The sequence below is a fragment of the Seriola dumerili genome, unplaced genomic scaffold (assembly GCF_002260705.1).
Source record: "Seriola dumerili isolate Sdu_G_001 unplaced genomic scaffold, Sdu_1.0 BDQW01000050.1, whole genome shotgun sequence".
Taxonomy (NCBI): domain Eukaryota; kingdom Metazoa; phylum Chordata; class Actinopteri; order Carangiformes; family Carangidae; genus Seriola; species Seriola dumerili.
The window spans coordinates 4,541,263-4,562,998 of NW_019174305.1; the positions used below are offsets into that span (position 1 = coordinate 4,541,263).

Consider the following 21,736-nt stretch of genomic DNA (forward strand, 5'->3'; position numbering starts at 1 on the left):
GAACGCAAACTGGAGGACCACAACCTGATTCTGGTCAGTGGACCACCCGCTCTACCTCCTGAGCCACAGCTGCTTAAGCTCTAGATATTTTTATTTTAACCCTTATTTGAGCCAACAACTCCTCCAACCTGAACAACCAGACAGGTCGTTTTTTTCACCCCCTCTGATACGACCTATAGGAGTGTCTTCTGAAGTAGCGCCCCCCACAGCATCAATAGTACCGGACCTTGGTTGTCATGGTTACAGTAATGAACACGCGGACTGTGCCAAGAGCGGTGTACCTACCTTTGTTGCCATGGTTACTATAATAATGGTCATGGCTTGGTTAGGTTTAGGAGAGGATCGTGATTTGGGTTAAGATAAGTACTACTTTAACATTAGATGATCCTGGTTGTCGTGGTTACAATATAAACAGCTAGTTTCACATGGGAATCAAACACCAATCTCCTGTGACGTATTCATCCATCCACCACAACCTCCTCCTGACGTGGGCTTTGTCTCTCTTCATACTACGTCACCGCACTTTTCCCTTTGCTCCTCTCATAATTACTACAATCTCTAGATGTCGCCTAGCAACAAAACGTAACTATAGGTCATAATAACCTGCTGAACAAACGACCTATGGGCTCGTGTAATACAGGAGGAGAGTCTCATTTTAGCCCATACAAATCAACCAGGGCTGAAATCTTGAGAATTACAACTTTAAGAAGAAAGAAAAACTCACGCTCACGCTACGTGTTCTCAACAGTCAAAGTTTTACTACTTTACGTTTAATTCACATAAGTCAGACAGTCAGAAAAAAACAGCCTCTCCTCTGCAACCACCCAGCACCTGAACCTCGGAATCGACAGCACTGCATTTACGGTTCACAGCATGATCGAGGAAGAAGCCGTGAAAACCTGGATCCAATGCCAAGAAACCAACTTCAACCCAGAGCGAAGGACATGTAACATAAAAAACAAACGGATCATTTTCTCCTTTTGGCTCGTTTGACTCGTTGTTATTATGTTCTTCCACCACTTGATTAGCCACCATTTTTGATTAGCTTTTTCATATTTTTTTTAAGTCCAATTTCTATAATCTGCTATTGTTGTTTAAATAAATTAATTAAATTGAGCGTTGAGCAGTTCGTTTATTCACTCCTTTGATTTTCTGGCCATTTTGTTAATTAGTCACTGCAGAGTATGTCTATGTCTGGATCCTGGGTGCCCTTACTATCTCATCCCTACATTCAAAACAAGTTGTCAACCAAACATTTCTTCCTTGTCTGTGAGGGGGCAGGCCTATGCAAATCTGAATTTTAAACATCAAGTCAATCACATGATAATTGGAATTTGTAGAGTGTAAATCATGTAATAAAGGCAAATATTGTAAATTATTATAAAAGCACGATGTGAGAAGAGAGAAGCTTTGTTATTGATACCATCATCAGGTTGTTCTCACTCCACATGAATTCATCTCGACTCATCCCGTAAAGGAAATGTTGAGTATTTATGTATGAAATTCCTCCAAGTTTTTGCATCATGCTGAGCGTCTTTGGACACTCTCCTTTTTTCTGATAGTTTATGAATTCTGTTTGTCTTTCTGCTCGACTTTTTTTTTGTCATTGCCATTTTGAGAACAGTTCGAGGATATGAAATATTAAAGTTCACTTTTAAGTCGGAGCTTGTATCCAAAGCGAGACAATGAACAAAAGTCTTTGAAGCTTGACAGTGGAAGAGGTCTCATATGAGGTGAATTCATATTCCACCCACCTGCCTGTTGATGCAGTCTGAGCTGCACAAGGCCGTAATTGTTTTTGAATGCTATGCATGCAAACACACATGTGTGCACAGACAAGCAAACACACATACACACACACACACACACAGAAACACAACTGAGGCACTCAAAGCACTTGAGTCCCGATTGTTGTTTTAGTCAATACGTTCATGAGGAAAAAAAACAGTTATGTATTCCTTAAAGAGAAACCCAAGACTGAGAGTAAAGCAGCAGAGACTGAATCCATCTGTCACTCATATGCTTCTCCTTAAAAATCCCTGTTTTCAAACCATTAGAGGCAATAACCATTTGTATGAGACTGCAATCTGTGAGCTTTTTTTTTTTTTTTTCCCTAGCACTCAGCATCCCAAGCCATTTGCTGTAATATTCTGCCCTTGCACAAAATCTGAGGCTAAAACCTAAAATCGTTTCCCCTAATGTGTACTTGAGTTGTGTTCTCTCATGTACAGGCTCAGTATGGAGCCACAATATGAAAATTGATGTAATTGCTGTGTTGTCAGTCTATTTTCTCCATGGGTGACCCCTGGGCCATCGCTCAATTTTTTTTTTTTTTTTTTTTTTTTGCTTTTAATTATCCTCCCCTCTCCATTCTTCCGTGCTCACTTGCTCTCTGTCAGTTTATTTGCTGTCTCTTTCCCCCTCTCGTATCTCCTGCTCACGTTCTCTCTTTTTTGCTCTCTGCGCTGTTTTTCTCTCCCTCCCTCTCCTCGTCCTCCAGTACTTTCCTCCCTCTATCCCCCGCAGCCACAGAGGGCTGATTTACTTACACTACTGTGTGAAGAGAGGGGCTTTTGTCTGCCACCAGTGGCGGTCACATGGCACCATGCCGGAGGAGACAGCAAGAGTGATGAGCCTGCAATCTCTGCTACCCTCTCTCACAAGAATGTGTGTGTGTGTGCTTGGAATTAACTGCATGTGGGAGGGAAGAACAGAGTTTGTGTGTGTGTGTGTGTGTGTGTGTGTGTGTGTGTGTGTTGAGTGTGAGAAAGTTCCTCCATGTTTGCTTCCAAAATCTTTTTCTCTGTATATAGCTGTATTTAATTTCAGCTGCAGTAACAGCATGGGGGGTGATGCCTTTCCATCCATCTGTCACCCTAGACACTTTGGTCTGGGGTGAAATATCTCAACAGCACAACTGGATGTATTACCATTAGATTTGTTGCACACATTCATTATCCACTCAAAATAAATACTTATGACTCAATAACTCAGTAGAGAAGAATGGTATGTTATTATCATTATTATTATTATTATTATAATTATTATTGTTATTATTATTATTATTATTATTATTATTATTATGTGTGTATACCATATTTTGTTTAAGATATTATGATGAGATATTAAGATACTGAGGTTGTATTGTACAGCAGTATGTTAAGTTGTGTTTTGTCTTGTTTAGCTTTATTGTTAAGATAGTGGGTCTCCATTGACATGGTTGAGGGTGGTGACTGCTTTGTTGTGACATCACAAAGTTACAGAAGTCCTGACAGCTGGTTTTAAGCCTCAGTTTCTGAATACAGGCTGTGTGCATTTCTCTGTGGACTGAGGCTTTGATACTTTCACAGTATTAATATAGAAGCTAGACCTGCTTTATATAGATATGGACATCTACCTTTAGACTATATTGGACCTTTAAAATCTTCTTTAAATGTTTTCCACCTGATCCAACTGTTGATAACTGGATAGCTCTAAAACTAGTTACTGAATTCATGTCAGCCTTAGCTCTACTTTGAGTTTAACGCTACCAGAATAATAGCATTCTAAAATGCTAATATCATGCTTATCATCACCAAGTCACAGTAACATACCCTTTTAACTACAGTTATCGTTCTTATGTGTCGAACTGTGTACATGTCAACTTCATAAATGCTAAAAATAAGCACGCTAACATGATAGTTGTAAATGCTCCATCCATGTCATCTGAGAGAAATCAAGAATTGATGACGATGTTGAAATTTAGCCAATTTTTTAACTAGATTTGATGATTTTTAACAAACCTTTAGTAACTTTTTTCTTCCAAAGAGCGCCAGAAACAAATCCAAGGACTTTTTGCTCTTCTCTCTTGAAGAGAGTTGACAGTATTACTCTGCTGTGCTCTCATGTGGCTGTGGCTCTCTGGACTAAGAGTTGGTGGAGGAGAGCAGCAGCATGTTCAGTTGACCAATCGTTGCCCTGACAGAAACATGAATGAGCCGTGAATGTGTGAATCTAACAACCAATCACCCATCCCCATTATCGTCCTTCTTTCTCTTTTTATTCTTAATGTTTTAATTTTTTTATAGATACACTGTCTAGAAGATTATAATAAATTAAAATATAATAATAATAGCTAGTAAGAGTCAGTCATTCTCTTTATTAATATGCCATGTTATGTTATGTCACAAAAAAATACCTCATGACATATCCTAGTGACATCTAGCAACTTTTTGAGCAGGCTTCAGCTCCTTTCCTTTGGAAACAATGGGCAACACTGTTATAGGATTCCCATAGTTCGGACTTAGTTAGGGTGTTCATGTCATTGGTTTGTGACATCTAGCAAAAGTGAGGCTTAACTACCTTGACAAATGGACTTTGGCTGACACGAGGCATGTACGGTTGCTACAGTTGCGGTATTCTGACCTCTTCACTTTTTGCACACTTTATTGTGATGCACATTTATTTCAAATAGATAAAAATTTTTACAGTTCAATCTACATTTAATAATCCATAATGCGAGAGTTAAAATTTATGTTTTTTTTGTCAAATTTATTAAAAATGAAAGACTAAAATCTCCCATTAACAAAAGTACTCAGACCCTTAATTCAGTGCTTCATAGAGGCCCCTCTGGCAGTAATTACAGCTTCAAGTCTTCTTGGCTTAGTCTCCAGGAGTTTTGAACAACTGGACTTTGAGCAGTTTATCACATTCTTCCTGGCAGAGTCAGACTGGATGGGAAGCATCTGTGAGCTGCCATCTTCAGGTCTCTCCACAGATGTTTTATGGGGTTTAAGTCTGTAAAACCATCCCCCCTGTCCCTGCTGCTGAGAACCCCAACCCATAGCAATGATGCTGCCATCATCATGCTTCACAGCACTGTCTGGTGTTGACCAGACATAGTGTTTGCAATTCAAAGTAAAAGTAGTAGTTAAAATGTTGTCTCATCCCACCAGAGAATCTTTTTCCTCATTCTCTCAGAGTCCTTTGAATTCCATCTGGAAAAACTCCAAGTGAGCTTTACTCGAGGTGGCATCCGCATAACCTCTCTAACATAAAGGCAGATGATTGATGGAGTGTTCCTGGCCGTCCTTCCGGGAGGTTCTCTCGTCTCTGCAGAGGACTTCAGCAGCTCTGTTAGTGTGACAGTTGGGTTGTTCAAAATTATTGGGGTCACTGTGTTGAATGCTGATGGGCAAAAATGGCAATTTTTATCCTTTTAAAATATAATCGGCAGCACAATAAAATGAGCAAAAATCAAAGGGGACAGGCACTTTTGCATTATTAAACACAAACCTGCGCTCAAACAAGTTAAGGCAGGCATGACCTCACGTGCAAAACTGGGGTGTTTTTGTCTTTTTCACTTAAAATGGTCAAAATGTTGGTGTGAAAGTCCTGGAAAAAAAAATCACACATCATTCTACTGGTTTCAGGAGAATCATCAAATAATTTGGTGACTGTGTATCCAACACTGAGCAAAAAATGAAAGTGTTGGGCCGAATTTTGTACAAATCCATGCAGCCGATGCGTAGATACAAACTTTTCGCATTTGTAGCGCCCCCTAGAGGCAGAATATCCCAAGACTCTATAACAATGCTAGGAGCTAAGGTCTGCAGGCGTACACCGAGTTTGGTTACAATAGCATTAGCCGATTTTGATTGTGTAAAATTGATCTTAACAACACAGGTTTAAAAGTTTGTAATTTCAGAACCGATTGACAAAGTGAAATACTTTAGATAACTTTTCATCAGCGTTTTCAGTGGACGATTCAGACCAAGTTTCATAATTAGATGAACGGCCTCGGACTAGTTCATCTTGAGCTTACGTTTGATTATTTGAATTGGTTGAAAAGTGAAACCTTCCTACAGCAGCAGTCCTTTGAGCAGAGATGCAGAAGGTTTCAGAAATCACAAATGGCAACAAACGTATGTTTCATTATTATAGCGCCACCTATCAGGCATTTAGTTTAATTTTTTGTGGCTGAGTAGTGGGTGGAACTTGCAATCAATCTGCAGATTTTTTCTCTGGTAGTTTTTGCTGCATGAATAATTGTAGCGGAGAAAAGAAAGAAAGAAAGAAAGAAAGAAAGAAGAAGAAGAATATCGAGAACAAAATACAGCTGAAATCACAGCTCAGTCTTTGTCTTTAATGTGATGTCACAGTTATAAAATCAGGATTTGACCACAGACATATACTAGGATTTGACCTAGTCTTGTTTTTTTTTAAATCACTTGCACGTAATTATTATAGCCTCATGGGGCCTCTAGTGTCGCTGTAGACTGAGCTTTGTTTATATTTTCTAAATCATTATAAATGTCATGCTTTGGCAACATGGGGACACCATGAGTCAGCGAGAGAAATAAGACCCAGAGAGAGGGTGTGAACATGTGTGAGACAAAGATAATTAGCATGTGTGCCTGTATGTGAGTGAATGTAAGTGAGCTGTGATAGGAGATGGATTGGAGGATAGCAGATGGACAAAAACACTATGTGTGTTTGTGAGAGCCTGATGGAGAGCATGTGTCATTTTGTCTGCATCCCTGTGTGTATGTGAGAGTGTTTCCAAGTGTCTCTCTCTCTCTCTCTCTCTCTCTCTCTCTGTCCCTGTGTGTGAAAAGATATTCACAACCCGTCAAGTAGCTTGCACGTCTTCATCTGCTCGCTGCTCTGTGTGTTTAAACTGAGGCCTGGTGTTGTTGAGCTACCTGGTTCCCTGGACTCAGAGATTATTCTGCTTTCCTGTTGTTCCTTCTGCAGTGCTGCTAGAAAATCTTCAAAAACCTCTTCACTGGCTTTGCCAAGGTCTCAGGAACATGCACTGTTAATCCAGTCTATAAGCAATGGCAAAGAAATTCATTTCTACCCCAGTCTGCCTCTCTCAACTTTAATTCAATTCACTGGGTGCTTTATTGACGCATCACAGAGGCTCCATACTTAGCCATAATAGCAGCTCAATAAAGCCAATGTAAAAGCCACAAGGGAGTAAAAAAACTGTCAGGTTTTAGTGTATTTACTAAGAATCAGGTAGCAGTGATTTCTTGCTAGATTTGTATGGACTGTTTTGCACTAATGTCTAAGAATCATTTTTGGGAACAATGCGATGTAGAACCTGTGATCACCACACACTCTATCTCCAGATGCTCTATAAACCAGATGGATGCAACAAGTTCAAACAAGGAAAAGGCAAAAATGTTTGGACCCATAACTGTCTTGTATGTACCCAAAATGTACCCATGGTTAAAAAACAAATAAAAAAAAATGCCCAAACCCACTAATGGACCAGAGCCATAATGGACCTGTGCACAGAAAAATTAGTTAACACTCACCATTTGCTGATGTGCTGCCTTTAATTAGTTTTAAGCCTGCAGGGAGCAGTTGCCTCGTGAACTCCTCCAAATCCAAACATGCTGAGACACCTCTGATTAAAAAAAACTACCTGGCTCTTAATCATTCTGTTCAAAACATCAATTTTCCTGTTCACTTCAGAAGTGTTCTTCACAGTTCACACAGGAAGACAGGAGTCATTATTTTTCTGAGGCCATGATGTATAGAAAACACATATACATACAGTACATGTATGTATATATTTGAAAAAGGCCCACAATGAAATTCAGTAGGGTTGACTAAGGCCACAGTCAGGCACATATTATCTCCCTGTGATAAAATGCAGCCCACTCATTCACTTGAGTGAGGCCACTCTGTCGACACAGTCTGGGTGCTAATGCAGGGTGCTCTCGAAAAAATTTGCACGGTTGTCCTGTAGTAAGGTTGAATCTGGCTCAACCTTTGCCAGAAAGCAATACAATTTCATCTGACAATGTGCTGCGTTCACCAGTCAAACACCAACAAAGCAAATTGCTAGATTGCTTTGGAATGTCAATGATGTCCTGCTAATCTCGATGATCGTTGCAACAAAAAATGTAAAGCTAGAATTAATGCCTCGTGGTTGTGCTCCTCTGCCAAGCAGGAGATATGGTCACAATCTCTCCTTCCTGGGTTACAGCATTGAATAATGGCCAGAAGTGGTTTTGCAGAACATTATGATGTCACAGTGAAGTTGACCATTGACCTTTAGGATATAAAATGTCATCACTTCATTTTTTCCTTATAGACATTCGAGTTACATTGTGTAATAATTTGTCTATGAATTTGTAAGTTATGGTCAAAAATGTGTTTTGTGAGGTGACCTATGACCTTTGACCTTTGGCTGCCAAATTCTAACCAGCTCATCCTTGAGTTCTAGTGAATGTTTGTACCAGATGTAATGAAATTTCCTCTGGGCGTTCCTGATGTATTGCATTCACAAGAACATGAGATCACCGTGACCTTGAACTTTGGGCTTTGACCACCAAAATATAATCAATTCATCTTTGAGTCCAAGAGAATGTTTGTGCCAAATCTAAAGAAATTCCCTCAAGGTGATCTTGAGATGTCGCATTCAAGAGGCCCAAACCGTGTTTTTTGATGTCAAAGTGACCTTGACCTTTGACCTTTGACCACCAAAATCTAATCAGTTCATAATTGAGTCCTAGTGGACATTTGTGCCAAATTTGAAGAAGTTCCCTCAGGGCATCACTGAGATAATGCGTCCATGAGAATGGGACGTACAGACAGGCAGTAAAACTTGCCAGGATGATAACTTCCTACAGTTGTAGAATCCAGTCTCAGAGTGTTTGGGCATCTGATTCTGAGACTCATAAACTTATGGATCTGTTACTCAAGCGGGATTTCCTGGATTGCATTTCATTATCTCACCATTACCTGAGACAACAAGCCCCCCACCAACGCAAGACCTTTACATTTTTTTAAACACAGGTCTGTTTTTGGTCTAAACACTTAACTTGCAAAAAAAAAAAACTCAGTTGCCTTTATGGTGCTTCTTATCCAAAATGTGACACTCTCAAAGTCACAGGCACAAATTCCAGCACGATGAAGATCGAAGTCTCTGGCACACCCTAAAACGTGTGACCTCTTTTGTGTTACTTTTCAATTTTATATGTCAAGTATTAATTTGTAGTGACTTCAAGGTCATGTCACCAGCCTGGAAAATTATTAATAAATATTCTATGTAATTTTCAAATGTGGACTGTAGAGAAGGACAGTGAAGCAGAGCAGCACTTCAGGTGGAACTGTTGGCATGGGAGCAGTTACGCCCAGGTTGCCACAAGGGGGAACTTCCGGCCACACCCCAGATGCAAACTGGAAAGCCAACTGAGTGCTCTGCGTCTTCATTGCTGCTGAACTTTACCTGTATGTTGCAGCTTAGTGCTTGGTAAAAACTACCGATATCTACTTTTGAAAAAGTTTTATCTGTACGCCGATTTCGCAGGAGTTTCTAACATTATGTTGAGCATTTATGTGGAAATATAAAAGTTTGAAAACCCTGCGACAGCCTCAGGCAGCAGGTTTAGACTTGGCAGGCAAGCTAGCTGTCACCGTGGAACATGGGTTTTCTGTAGTCTTGCTGGAGTGTTGCTAGGTTTATTTTCTTTGCACAGCGACTATTTGAGTAATTATTTGAGCTCCTATGCACGGCAGAGATACTGGGAAACTGTTGAACTGTTTTTATGTTTTTGTGCTTTGGGCATAAGTACATTTTAAAGAATACAAAGTTCATTAACATAAAATGTTAGTTACTTGTGAATGTAAAAAATATGGATGTTGTAGGTCTAGAGTCTGTATGTCCTACACTGAGAGTCCTGCAAATATGTGGTTAATGAACATAATTAGGACAAGTGCAGTTGTCCACTATAATCTCAGACAGCTGCATGTAGCTTCTTTCAAGTACAGTTGAATAATGCTGTTAGTTGCACTTTATAATTATAGTAGCCTTAAATCACTTACGCATAGGTGACTGTGTACCATTATGTTTCCTGACGGAGGGAACAGTATTAAGTACACTTAAAATTGTGTGGACATTTATGTGCACTTATGTACACAAAGATATCATCAGGGTGTATGGGCCGTAAAATTAGAGATGCAATCTGGAGAGCGAACTGGGTGCTCTGTGTGTTCATTGCTGCTGAACTTTACCTGTATCTTGCAGGAATTTCATTTTTGTTGCTGTGGCACCGTTTCTGGAACCCGTAACAAGTCAATAACATTCTGAATGCCTAATTAAAGATGCAGCTATTTTACTTGTATCATGAGACTTTATTCCTCTCAGGCCTTGTCAGATCCTATTACAATTTTTCAGAGATCCAAAACCTCTCGCAAAACTGCCGGACCCGCCCACCAGCCAAAGCAGAATACAATGAATAGAGAGCGGGAACACTCAATGACCTATAGTTTAAAAGTATAATTGGAAATATTTCAACAGAACTGAAGCAAATAAGTCAATTATAGCAAAAGTTCTATGATAATTACAATTGTAATATATCTCATATTGACTGCAACAGAATCTCAATCATCCCCTAATAACAACATAAGGACTTTCCAGCCTGTGTAGCCAATGGTGGCTCTCTCTGTGTTCAGATTCCACTCACTATCTCTGTCTCATCAGCTGGCTCAACACCTCTTCCTGACCTCGGGGATGTCCCCGTTACCGACAGACCACCTAACTCGATCAGGTGGGAGGCTGGGACGCTTAAATAAGGTGGGGCTGCGTTTCATCTTCATTATTAGACAATAATTAACTCAGGGAAAATGACCCTCTCTGATTAGAGTCATGTAAAGAGGTGAGACTGTGGAGTGAACACACACAGATGGTTATAACCATCTTTTGTCATGTCTCTTACTCCTTTTCAAGACAGAAAGAAAAAGAGAAACTTTACTGAGGCTATTCATTTTAGAAAGTGGAGAGTATTTTCTTTGCTGCCAGCTAAATGTGGATTTCACATATTAGTTAATAAATGAACTACTGCTGATATTGTAGAAAGTCACAGAGGGAGAGACAGGAACCAAACAGAGAATGATAAGTCAGACAACATCAATGTCTGCCTGTATTTGACTTGGCACACTGTGTATCAGACCAACAGTGATGAGAAAACAAAAGCAACTCACACGATCAAGGCAATTATCAAATTCAAAGGAAATAACAAAAGAAGAACATTACCTTTCTCTTGTTGTTAGGGCTCACGTACAAATAACTCAGTATGGTCTTTACTCCCACTTTGTCATTCAGCTTCTGGTATGTTGCCCCATAGTCGGTGGACCTGAAATTTAATCAGAAAGGTCTGATAAACACTTGATGAATTACTGAATTAGTGAATTACCTGTTGAAATTAAAAGTCCCCCCTCAAGAATCAGGGTGAGACGGGATACAGCACTGACATAATTATGTGCTTGATGCAGCGACATGAACCCCAGACACCAGGGGCCGCATCATCACAGCCACTGTGTGGTGACTTCAGCTGCTGTAGCACACAAACAACACATCCTGAAACTCGAGCTATCACTGTCATGAGATATCACAGTGGAGTTTATTTTACCCTTTTAAATTGAAATGGAAAAACCTTTTAGCAAACATCACTAAAAGCGTTTTTATGAGAGCAGTGAGAATTAAGCAAAAGAGTAAATTTACAGACCAGAAAATAATGTGTGCAGTTCCTCTAATGACCACTAGAGTCTGACTCCAACAGTGAGTCAGTCCCCATAGACTCCCATGTTAAAATGTCTGTTTACAGCCTGGTACAAAAACACTTTTGGTCTCTTGTACTAATTTCCTCCTTCACAACAGCTGTTTATATAACTCACCTGTTTACATTTCATTAAGGCTTAAAGTTCTGAATAATTGAGGGCGTGTCCACTTTGAGTGACAGGCGAGTAAGCGTATGCTTGCCACAAACCAGTATGCAGCAAAGTCTCGGCTCCACACATGCCCCACCTCTTTGAACATTTTTGGATTAGCTGGGAGTTAGGGGTGGAGTCAGACACTGCCAAGACAGCAACGACAAAGCAGCTCGCTCTGAACTTCAAAACCGCTCTTTAGAGAATGGGTCACAGAGGCTATGTCCATCTTTATATGGCAGAAAGTCACCAAAAAGCTCCATAAAGCTGAGGGGAGATTCAGGTGATAGGTCTCTATAAGTTACACTGACATTGTAACATTGTTCTCACATATGCAACACATATGATACATTTTTCGTGTAAAATGTCAGTTATAGCTGCTTTAAGGTAACAAGGGTTCACATCTTCCCAAAGAGGATTTCCTTGTGCACTTTCTTATGCCAGGAACACACTGCCTGCGCTGCGTGAGCGTGGCGGCTCCCGTCACGGCTCCTGTCGCCGAGCTGCTGTTGAGAAGCACGTGTGTGTGTGTGTGTGTGTGCGTATTCACACCGGCTGCATTTCTGCTGCGTTACTGCTGCAGCTCTGTCTCTCTACATAGAGATTGCAGGCTACTGGAATGTTGGATTTCTCTTCATTATAAATAAATTTCTGATTTATTTTTGACAGAAATGTCACTAAAATGTCACTGTCTCCACATGCAGTTGCTAAAATGGTTAAAAAATATATTTATATTTTTTTTAAGTCTGATTCAGATTCAGCCTAGACATAGACTACTACACTGTATGCACGTATGGACAGATGGACAACCCAAAAACAACAGGCCTCTGGCTCTGGCTGTCACTGTCCATCACAATATTATAAGGGAGCATTTCAGTTGTGTATATGAGAACATTGCAACAGTTAGTGTTTTCTTCAGTAGTGTAAGTAAAAGGTTTAACTAGAGTTTTTCAGTTGTGTATGTGAGAGTGCTTCAGTCTTGAATACATGTGAATGAGTTTGGTTTCATGTGTATATGCATGGTAATTCTAGTTAAAGTCCCTGATGGCTCCTCACAGAAGCCCAAAGCATGAAAATCTTAAACATGCAGCAGAGACACAGCAGAATGCCTTATGTGACTTCAAATGAACTGACTGACTGATGTTTTTTTTTTCTTCTTCTTTGCATGTAGCTTTTGAATCCAGTCTAATGTATTTGTTTAAAGGGTTGTGAGTTTCCTGAGAGCTTTACAATTGAAATTTACAACAGCCATGAAAATGCAGAAATATTCATGGCACCCTGGCAATTTTGACTCCTGTATTAGCCCTTTGAGATTTATCACGGGCTGGTTTCAACGTTGAACAAAAAACATTGCCACCAGGCAAACCTTTCCTGGATGAGTCCAGTATCATTTATCAGAAACTATCAACACCCAGGACCATGGGACAATGACATAAGGCTATTGATTTGCTCCTCAGAGGCCCCTGTCAAAGAACCACCTGATTTAGGGGCCAATGACTTATTTTTAGTGTCATAGCAACTTTAGACACGAACCAATAAAATGGCACAACCTCCAGCACATCCCAGAAAGGTGAAAGTTACATTAAATGGTTTGAATGATTCTGAATTAAAAGTGTCGTATGATTTGAAGCTCTGACCGAGCTGCTGTGATTTCATCCATTGTGTGGATGTTCGTGCCACAGGGGCTGTAGGTAAGCCAATACTTTGCTCCACATGCTGGATTAAACCAGGGGGGAGTTAACGAAACATTGAACGAGCACACAAGAATGATATCATTCACATTATACTGATATGGCTCACTGACAAAAATGAATTCTGGATATGCTATTAGGACGATTGAGCTATTACCTATTATGTCTTGAAACACTTTTTGACTCACATACACACACTCAACCAAAAGCCTAAATCTTGCTTGATTCAACCCCTCTTTTCACTCTCTCTCTGAAATGGATTAGAATTATGTGTATGAAATTTCAAGCATCTACTATATATTGACAGGCAGCTACTATGCGGCTTTTACGTTCTCTGTGTTTGATGAATTGTGGTTTGGTGGATGAGAGCTGCATGCATCTTGGATGGTTTACATGAGGTCATTCACTGAATGAAAGCACAGAAAGCAGCACCAACACTGCTTGAGACTGCATGAACGGCAGCTGAGCTGAGTGGTCCACGATGAATTTATGTAACCCTCAGCACACTCTGACAGTATATCTTACAGTATATAGCAGCAGGCTAAATCATACCCTTCCCTCCCACATCCGCAAACCCTTTCCATCATGTTCCTGCCTGTCAGGTTTGGTGGCAAATGTCCATTCTTAAAGGGTCACCAGACTAGCGTCACCAGACTTAATACAGATCTCTTTTATTTTATTTTCAAATACAACCCAGCTGATTTAGAGTTGCCAAAAAATAAAAATAAATAAACATAAAGGTACTATGTCTAAAAATGTGAAGCAATTTACATGTCTTAATTTCTTTTTTGTTGCCAGTGGTTGTTTTTGCATTTCATTCTCACTGAAAAAAACGTAAAAATGATGATGATGATGTTTTTGTTGGTTCTTGTACCAAACAAACATGTTCCTTTACATCTGGATGATTAGTAGGCCAGGAGCGCTTCTGTAGCACCACAACGCTTATGGTGCTAACAATGTACAACAACGTTGTGACACATTTGACCTTTATCAGAAAACCTGCAGCTCCTGCGATTTGGATATTCCACTTAATGATATTGCAATTTTGAAAGTTCTATTCTTTAATTCATGCATTCATTAGCCATACTGCTTATCCTTTTAGGGTCTTTCATTAAGTGCATAACTTTTTTTTAACATGTGATCTTAGGAACCTGTTTTTACACTAGCGTTTTTGTGAAAAAATATAAAACGAGTAAAACCACATGTGACAAAGTATCGTATGGTACAGAAATGACTGTGTCTCAAAAACTAAAAGGTCTATATACAAGAGTTATTTCAAATGTTTGGTATCATCAGGTTCAAAACAACTTCAATTTCAAAATAATGCACTTTGACCCCATGTAAATGCAATATTTAGCATGCCAGATTGTTACGGCCCTGGCCGTATTGTTTAATTCATATCCAGTTTTTCCCGCTGTGACTGTGTAGTGTGTTTTTGTGTGATAGGAGCCTCGTGTGCCCCGCCTCTAGGTCCCTCCTGACTGGCTGGATTTTGTGCACCTCACCAGGGAAGTGGCGGCTGCTGGTTGGCTGTCTAAAGCCTGTATTTTAAAACGCCTGGAGCGGCATTACGGTTCTGTCCCCAGCCCCGTGACGACGTCTGATCTCTGTGTTTGCGCTGATCTTTTGTCTGGCCTATTGTGACGGCGTAAATATTGTAAATAGTTTAGGGTTTATTCTGGTGATTGAATAGATTAATTTTGTTAATACCACTGTATCTGTAGGGGTGAACTGCCATTTTATTTTTGAGGTATTTTCTCTCGTTTTTGCTTTATTCTACGGAGGTTTAGTCACTGTCATTTGTTTTCACTCAGGGATAGCTAGCACTTTTTGGGGGGAGATAGTTTCTTCTATTTGTTGTTTTGGCCTTGGTTCACCCTGAACTTGATTTCAGTATTTGGTTATTGTTTTGTTTATTTTTGGTAATAATAAATTACCTCATTGCCTTGCGATTCAGTGTGTGACTTTGGTTTTGGGGCCCCCGGGCGGAAAAACCTCCTTATTCTTATGTTGCGCTCCCTTTGCCTTGACTGGAGCATAACATAGATGATATACAATAAATGCATTCAAATACCACTGTAAATATTCATGCATTTATGCCTGGTAGCCTATAGATGTTTTTGTCACACAATCATCATTCTCAACCTTTAACATTTTTCACCATTTTAACTGACTCACTTGGTACTTTTATCTGAGTAAATTTTTACACGAGTGTCTTACGCAACAGTGCTTTTACTTTAGGAAAATGTTTCCACTCCTTCTTATTTCCCCCATTGGCTGAAAGTAATTTTGGCTACAGAACTTCAGTAGCATGACTGATGAAACAAGCCTTTGACTTTATTTAGATTATGACATTTGCAAGCCAGTCTATACTTCCAGAGTGCAGTTTTTACGGTGTATTAGTTCATCATTTGCACTCAATAGCTCTTAATGAGAGGGGTTCAATTAAAAAGAGTAATGCATTTCATTTGTCACCCATGACATCTAATTGATATTTTAATGGAATACACAACCGCTGATACTTCACAAAGTCAGTGCCCCACGCCTTGTCTATGAAGTCGCCCGATTTGAGGATTCTCTCTGCTTTCTGGCTTCAAGAGAGATTGATGCACGTTTCCAAATACAAACTTAACTGTCCTTGGGCACAGGAATAACATTTTTAAATTTAAATTCTTTATTTTGTCAAAATTGCTTTCAATCGAATGAAGTGTATATTTATGAATGTTGTGTGATTTGAATTTATTAGTAACTTTAGTAACTTTGTGCACAGCTGCTGTTGGACTTTTACTTGCAGTTCTTGACTTTAACTTCACTTAATGCTGCAATTCATGAATTTTTAACATTCCTTCACTCCCAGCTCAAGTTTATGGATTTCGTTTCACTTGTAGATGAAGTTTTTTTCTTGACTCTTGCTTCATGTTTGCTGGTTTACTCCTTGCTGTGTGTCCATGACAATTTGAGTATTCAAGTTTTGTAATTTATGTGTTTTTTTAATAGGACGGGACATTCGAGTCTACATCATGTGACCTGATTCTATCTTGCATCTAGAGGAAAGGTTGGCATGGAAATGAACAAAACAAGCCATTCTGTATCTCTGCCAGAACTAGTAATTGCCCGAGTCTGGCACTTGTGGTGAACTTTGTGGCCACCAGTTGGATCGCACTTCAGCCGTATCTCTCAGCCCTCTCTCAGATTCGGCTGAGTCTTTGCCAGACTCCATCCACACCTATTGGTCCACGCTGCGGCAGTATCTCACGTCTGACTACACCATGTCAGGCTGAGTGTTTTTGTTTGGCTACGTGCAAATTTGGCTGCATGTGGACTGACACAATTTTTTTTAGCCATGCCTTAGATAACTCACTGACTCCGTGGAACAATTCAATTTCCTTTACGCACCACCAGAAGCATGATGGGAATGTAGTTGCAAAAGGACCACTGATACTTTTCTGTATCCACTAATTGATATTTGGCGTGTGAATTCCTTTTTGTGAAAATTGCACTAGAAAATATAGAGTATTAATGACAGGCCAAATGATGTCTGGCCTAATCTATCCCTGAAAATAAAAATAGGCCTTCATGTGCATAGACATGTAGTGAATATTAACATGTGTTAAATTGAACCACTTACTGTGCATTCTGTTTGTTGGCCAAAAAAAAGCCAACTATGCAGATATTAAAGGTCCTTTATTTTACACTTATTAAGTATATAGTATAACTACAGAACCTAGACCTGCTTTATAACCAAAAAACACATGAAAATCTCACTTATGGAACCTTTAATATTGTTGCTGATGTGGCAACTTTCTCTCTAGATTTGGTGACTTTTAAGACCCTTTAATTAATTTTTTTACTTTTTTAATTACGTTTTTTTTTAGTTTTTTCCAAAGAAACACCTAGTTAAACCTAGTAACACATTTGAGCAGACCTAATTCCTCTCCCTAGAGGAGCGCCGCTAATATTTTCAGTGAATTCGTTCTCTGTTTTGACTGTGTTAAGTGGATGGAGGAGAGCAGCCGCACGTTCAGTGCCAATCTGCAGCCAGAGAGAGACATGAGCTGTGAAGGTGCATACCTCTTGACCAATCACTGATCAATATTGTTTGTCTCTAATGATTTTACGAGCAGGCTTTAGGTACTTTCCATTATGAATAGTTGTAAAGACTGGATGTTAACTGTAAGAGAGGCAGAAACATACACAGATCTGTTATCTTCCTGCGGTCTTTCTCCTTCTCTCTCTCTGTACATTTATGAAGTGGAATAAAACTTTACAGAGTTTGATATAAGTTATGTAACCCATGTTGAAACGTTTTCATCTCCCAGGGATGTGTCTTTACCTCAATAAAGTGAATTCATATCTGTTTGTGCCTATTTGCATATTTTTGTAGACTTTGTATGCAGTCGCCTAAGAAGCTAAAATTTGCTTCATTTTTAGTCTAAGCACACGCAACCTAATACTCTTTTGGGTTTTGTTGAGTCTGAGCTGTTTTGTTGCCTAATGCTTCTGCACAAGTCTGGGTCTGGTTATTTCCAAATAAATTGTATTGGCCTGGCAAGCTAATGTAGTGTATCTGAGATTACTATCAATTGGAGCAGCCAGGCTGATTCTTTAAGACTATTTAAGCCGTGATTCAAGTCTTAATCTTCGGCCCCAGCAGAGCTCACATGACTATAAGCCTGTGTATAAAAATTTTAATAAATAATTAATTAAAGCTTCCCAGAGAGCTTCTTTGCGTTCATATGTCATTTTGCCTGCAAGCTCACATATTGTCACAGGATTTCTAGGTATGAAATTTTCAAGCTGTTACCTCATCCTGCTATTTGGAGCCACAACAGACATAGGTGCCCAGTTCATCTTCAAACTCTCCCTGAGGAGTGCTGGATTTCCTGCAGACCAACTGGCCTTCTTCAGTTATCTGTTGCCTTTACAGACATCACGATACTCGCCACCAATAACATACACATACATACACATTCTCGATAACGAATTCAATACCACAGTTAAAACAGAAAACAGAGGCTGCTGCACACACTAATTGTATAATAATCAGAACATTTCAGGACATCAATAGTCCAGTTCATGAGCCACTTCCTTTGGCTGAGGTGTTGTATAGCCTGATGGCAGTGGGGACAAAGGTTCTCCTGAACCTCTCTGTTCTGCAGCGAGATGAGACGTTATTGATATAAAGTTAACTGAAACTCACTCGCCCTCAATTCCGTATACAGACTGGATGTCTGCCTTTGAGGAATGTTTCACTTCCCTGTGCTCGCCCCCTGTGTCGTGCGACATGGAAATTGAGCCGCTATCGGCGCAAACGCCTTGTCAACCTTCCTCGGTCACTGTTTTCACAAGTTTGAAAATAACCTTGGTGGTCCATCTCCTTTCACTACATATGGCGGCCGTTGAGGGTGAGAAGTGTCCATTGTTTTACACTCGATTTTTTGACCGTTTTGAGAGCACCATCCAGGTACTTGTAGTGCACTGCATGTTGCCAAACCTGTCGATGTGAATGCACTTATGCTGACAAATTAGCAAGTGTGAGTCTGGAACTACACAATGAGACACAGCAATTGTTTACTGTGCCTGTGTTGTTCTTCTCTTTGAGTTTGCTGACTAGGACGCTTGTAGGGTTATTACACTGCCCTCGTTAGTCCTGGACGAGTCACGCCTCCAGTACCTACCACGAAAACAAGTCCCATCACATTTTCAGAATTTTGGCACCGACTTGATACCTAAATATCTGTTCTCGTGACATCCCTAGTTGCTTTGCTGCTCTATCTTCCTTGCTGTAAATTGCCCACTAATGTTCTGCACTCTCATTATCCTCTTTGCTCTCCCAAAATGCCTGTCATCTCTTCACTCATCTGTCTTTCTGTCAACCTGTCTGGTTATCCACATGCACCTTTAATCATCCATCCATTACTAGAAGCTCTGTTTTCTTAGGGCATCAGATTTATAATACCGCAAATGTAATGTCAGTAGTAGATGCACCATTATGAGGGTAATGTGGTACCATCATCATAGACACAGAGCAATAGCCTCACTTGAGCCTCTATGAGGCAAATGCAGTCATATAATGGTACATTTACCACAGCTGTGGGTGAGAGCTTAAGCCTTGAGGCAGCCTCTGTGGAAAAGCGTGTGTTGTTTGCTCCGTGAACCTGCTGCCTTTTTTTCTCCATGAAGGACAGAGGAGGAGAGAAACTACTAATACTTTCCTCAGATTAAAGTCGTCCTGCATCAGTCAATATTCAAGTTACCTTTCAAGAGGGTAAAATGAATAAGCAGAAACAAACACAGATTTTATTCAAACAAGAGTAAGAAGATAGTAGAGTTCACTTAAAGGTTATTTGTTCGGTTTACAATTATGTGACTATGTTCCAAAATCCTCAAAGTGTATGGGTTGACTGTTGTGATCTAGTTTTTTGCGAACAATCTCATGATAAAATTTCAATACAGATTTTGCAAATGGTTTTATTACTGTTATGACTGGTTATGGCAGGACAGGCAGCATTTTATGCATAATTCTGCCTGACATATATGGTCTCTTTTTAAACCACTAGAATTTAAGAACAGCCTTAAATAAACACTGAGCCTCTGATGGAGATTAAAAGCAGAAAAACATTTTTTTTTTTCACTAGTTTTGTCGTTCACTTAAATACTTTTAGTTTCACTAAAATCTTTGCACTTGTATTTTCCACTTTAGGTTTTTCTGCTTTCATCATATTGTATTTAAATTCAGGGGCAAAACATCAGAGGGCTGCAACTCTGATAAGTTCAAACAGATTCAGAATTTAATGAGTTGGAAAATAAATGTCATTCACTGGTAACATATGATCGTGCCAAATGTTACATTGGTGAAATTAGACTTCGGAAAAATCTGTCACAAAACTCGTCTCATTTACATGCAATGCATAACAACAGTTGTCTTTTCAGCTTAAGAGATGAGTTTGAACATCATGAGGCTCATCAGTCCTTTCAACTTTATTTACTTTTTATTTTCATGGACTTAATCTCTTCTCATCCTTGTTCCTCCTTCTGGGGTCTTTCCTAGACAGAGCTGTTCACGTCTGTGGTACTACATTTCATAGGCAACAATAATAATGAAAAATATATTTCATAATGATAAGACTTTAGCAGATCACATTTGGTTAAGTCTTTCTTTCTGTGAGACGTTAATGCAGCCACATTCCTTCCTAGCAGGCATCTACCAAAATTACATCAGAATCGAGTCAGAAATGAGGCTGACACTCCGAGCAAGGCTGCACTGTGTTCAAGGCTGGTCAAGGTAATTTGCTGGATAACACTACCAGCTCCAGCGGCATTGATTAGAGGCTTTCATGTGAGGGATTTCTGGTGCCCACAGACATTAAAACCAATTGAGGGCAGTTAGCTACTCTGGCTTGTCATTTGAGAGATCTTTCTTTGACTGTTGCCTCCTTTTCAAGCCCCGAATGTTTCATTAATTCATATTATGAAATCCTTGTAAGTACTGGTATTCTTTATACCTAAGAGTCGAACTGGGAGCAGTCCAAACCACAGGATTAAAAACATCAGAAATGTATTGAAGTCCAGCAATGCCCTCTGACCAACATACTGTGCTTTTACAGAATTGTCATGAGGTTGGTGTTGTGTGATGGGCTTACCTCCATAATGAACTCTCAGTCACACTGTTGAGGTTGAAGTCAAATAGCTTGGTGAGCATCAAAATTACCTGCAGAACGAGACAAGCATTGCGATCAATAAACAGGTCTATTGATCCAATATCTGTTAAGATGAACAGTATGAATGCAGAATTAAACAGGAAGCATACTCCTCCGATTTAGCATTGCACTGCATTAATTTATAAAAACGGATGCAGAGATAACATCTTTTTTTTTGTTCCATTACCCAAAATGCAGCTCAACCACCAACAGTGCAGTCGATGATTGGAGTGTGTCATGGTAGTAGCTGCTAGCGTAGCCTCGAGTCCCTAGCCTAAAGCAGGGATGAGTGTGCTACAGAGGTCTGTTAACACTAGGACTGCCAGCATTCTAGCACCCCCTAAAGGCGCCACAACGGTATCCCAGACTGTTCTGTGTAATTACATTGTTTGGGATCACAAGCAGTTCTTGAAGTGGAAAAAATAAGTTCTAGTCCCCTTTCTTCATAACTTGTCGTGTTGGGCATGGGGTGTGGGGGTTAGATTACATTAAAGAATAATTGGCTAATAGTGACAAATAGTTTCTGTTGTACTTGGAAACTGTTGAATAGTTTAATATTGTTTATTTATTTATCTATTGGTTTATTTAAAGGATAAAACTGTCATATAAATGTAGTGAAGTAAAAAAAAAAAAAAAAAA

General features: G+C 39.6%; 1 protein-coding gene across 1 annotated transcript in view; it reads right to left on the reverse strand.

Moving 5' to 3' along the window:
* The window catches only part of LOC111217900 (VPS10 domain-containing receptor SorCS1-like), a 183,779-nt gene that overhangs the window by 64,390 nt on the left and 97,653 nt on the right, over positions 1-21,736 (reverse strand). The window contains exons 2-3 of the mRNA XM_022739922.1: positions 21,041-21,108; positions 11,033-11,132 (exon numbers count right to left, since the gene is read on the reverse strand). Of these exons, the coding sequence (XP_022595643.1) occupies positions 11,033-11,132; positions 21,041-21,108 (168 nt within the window). The remainder of the gene's footprint in view (positions 1-11,032; positions 11,133-21,040; positions 21,109-21,736) is intronic.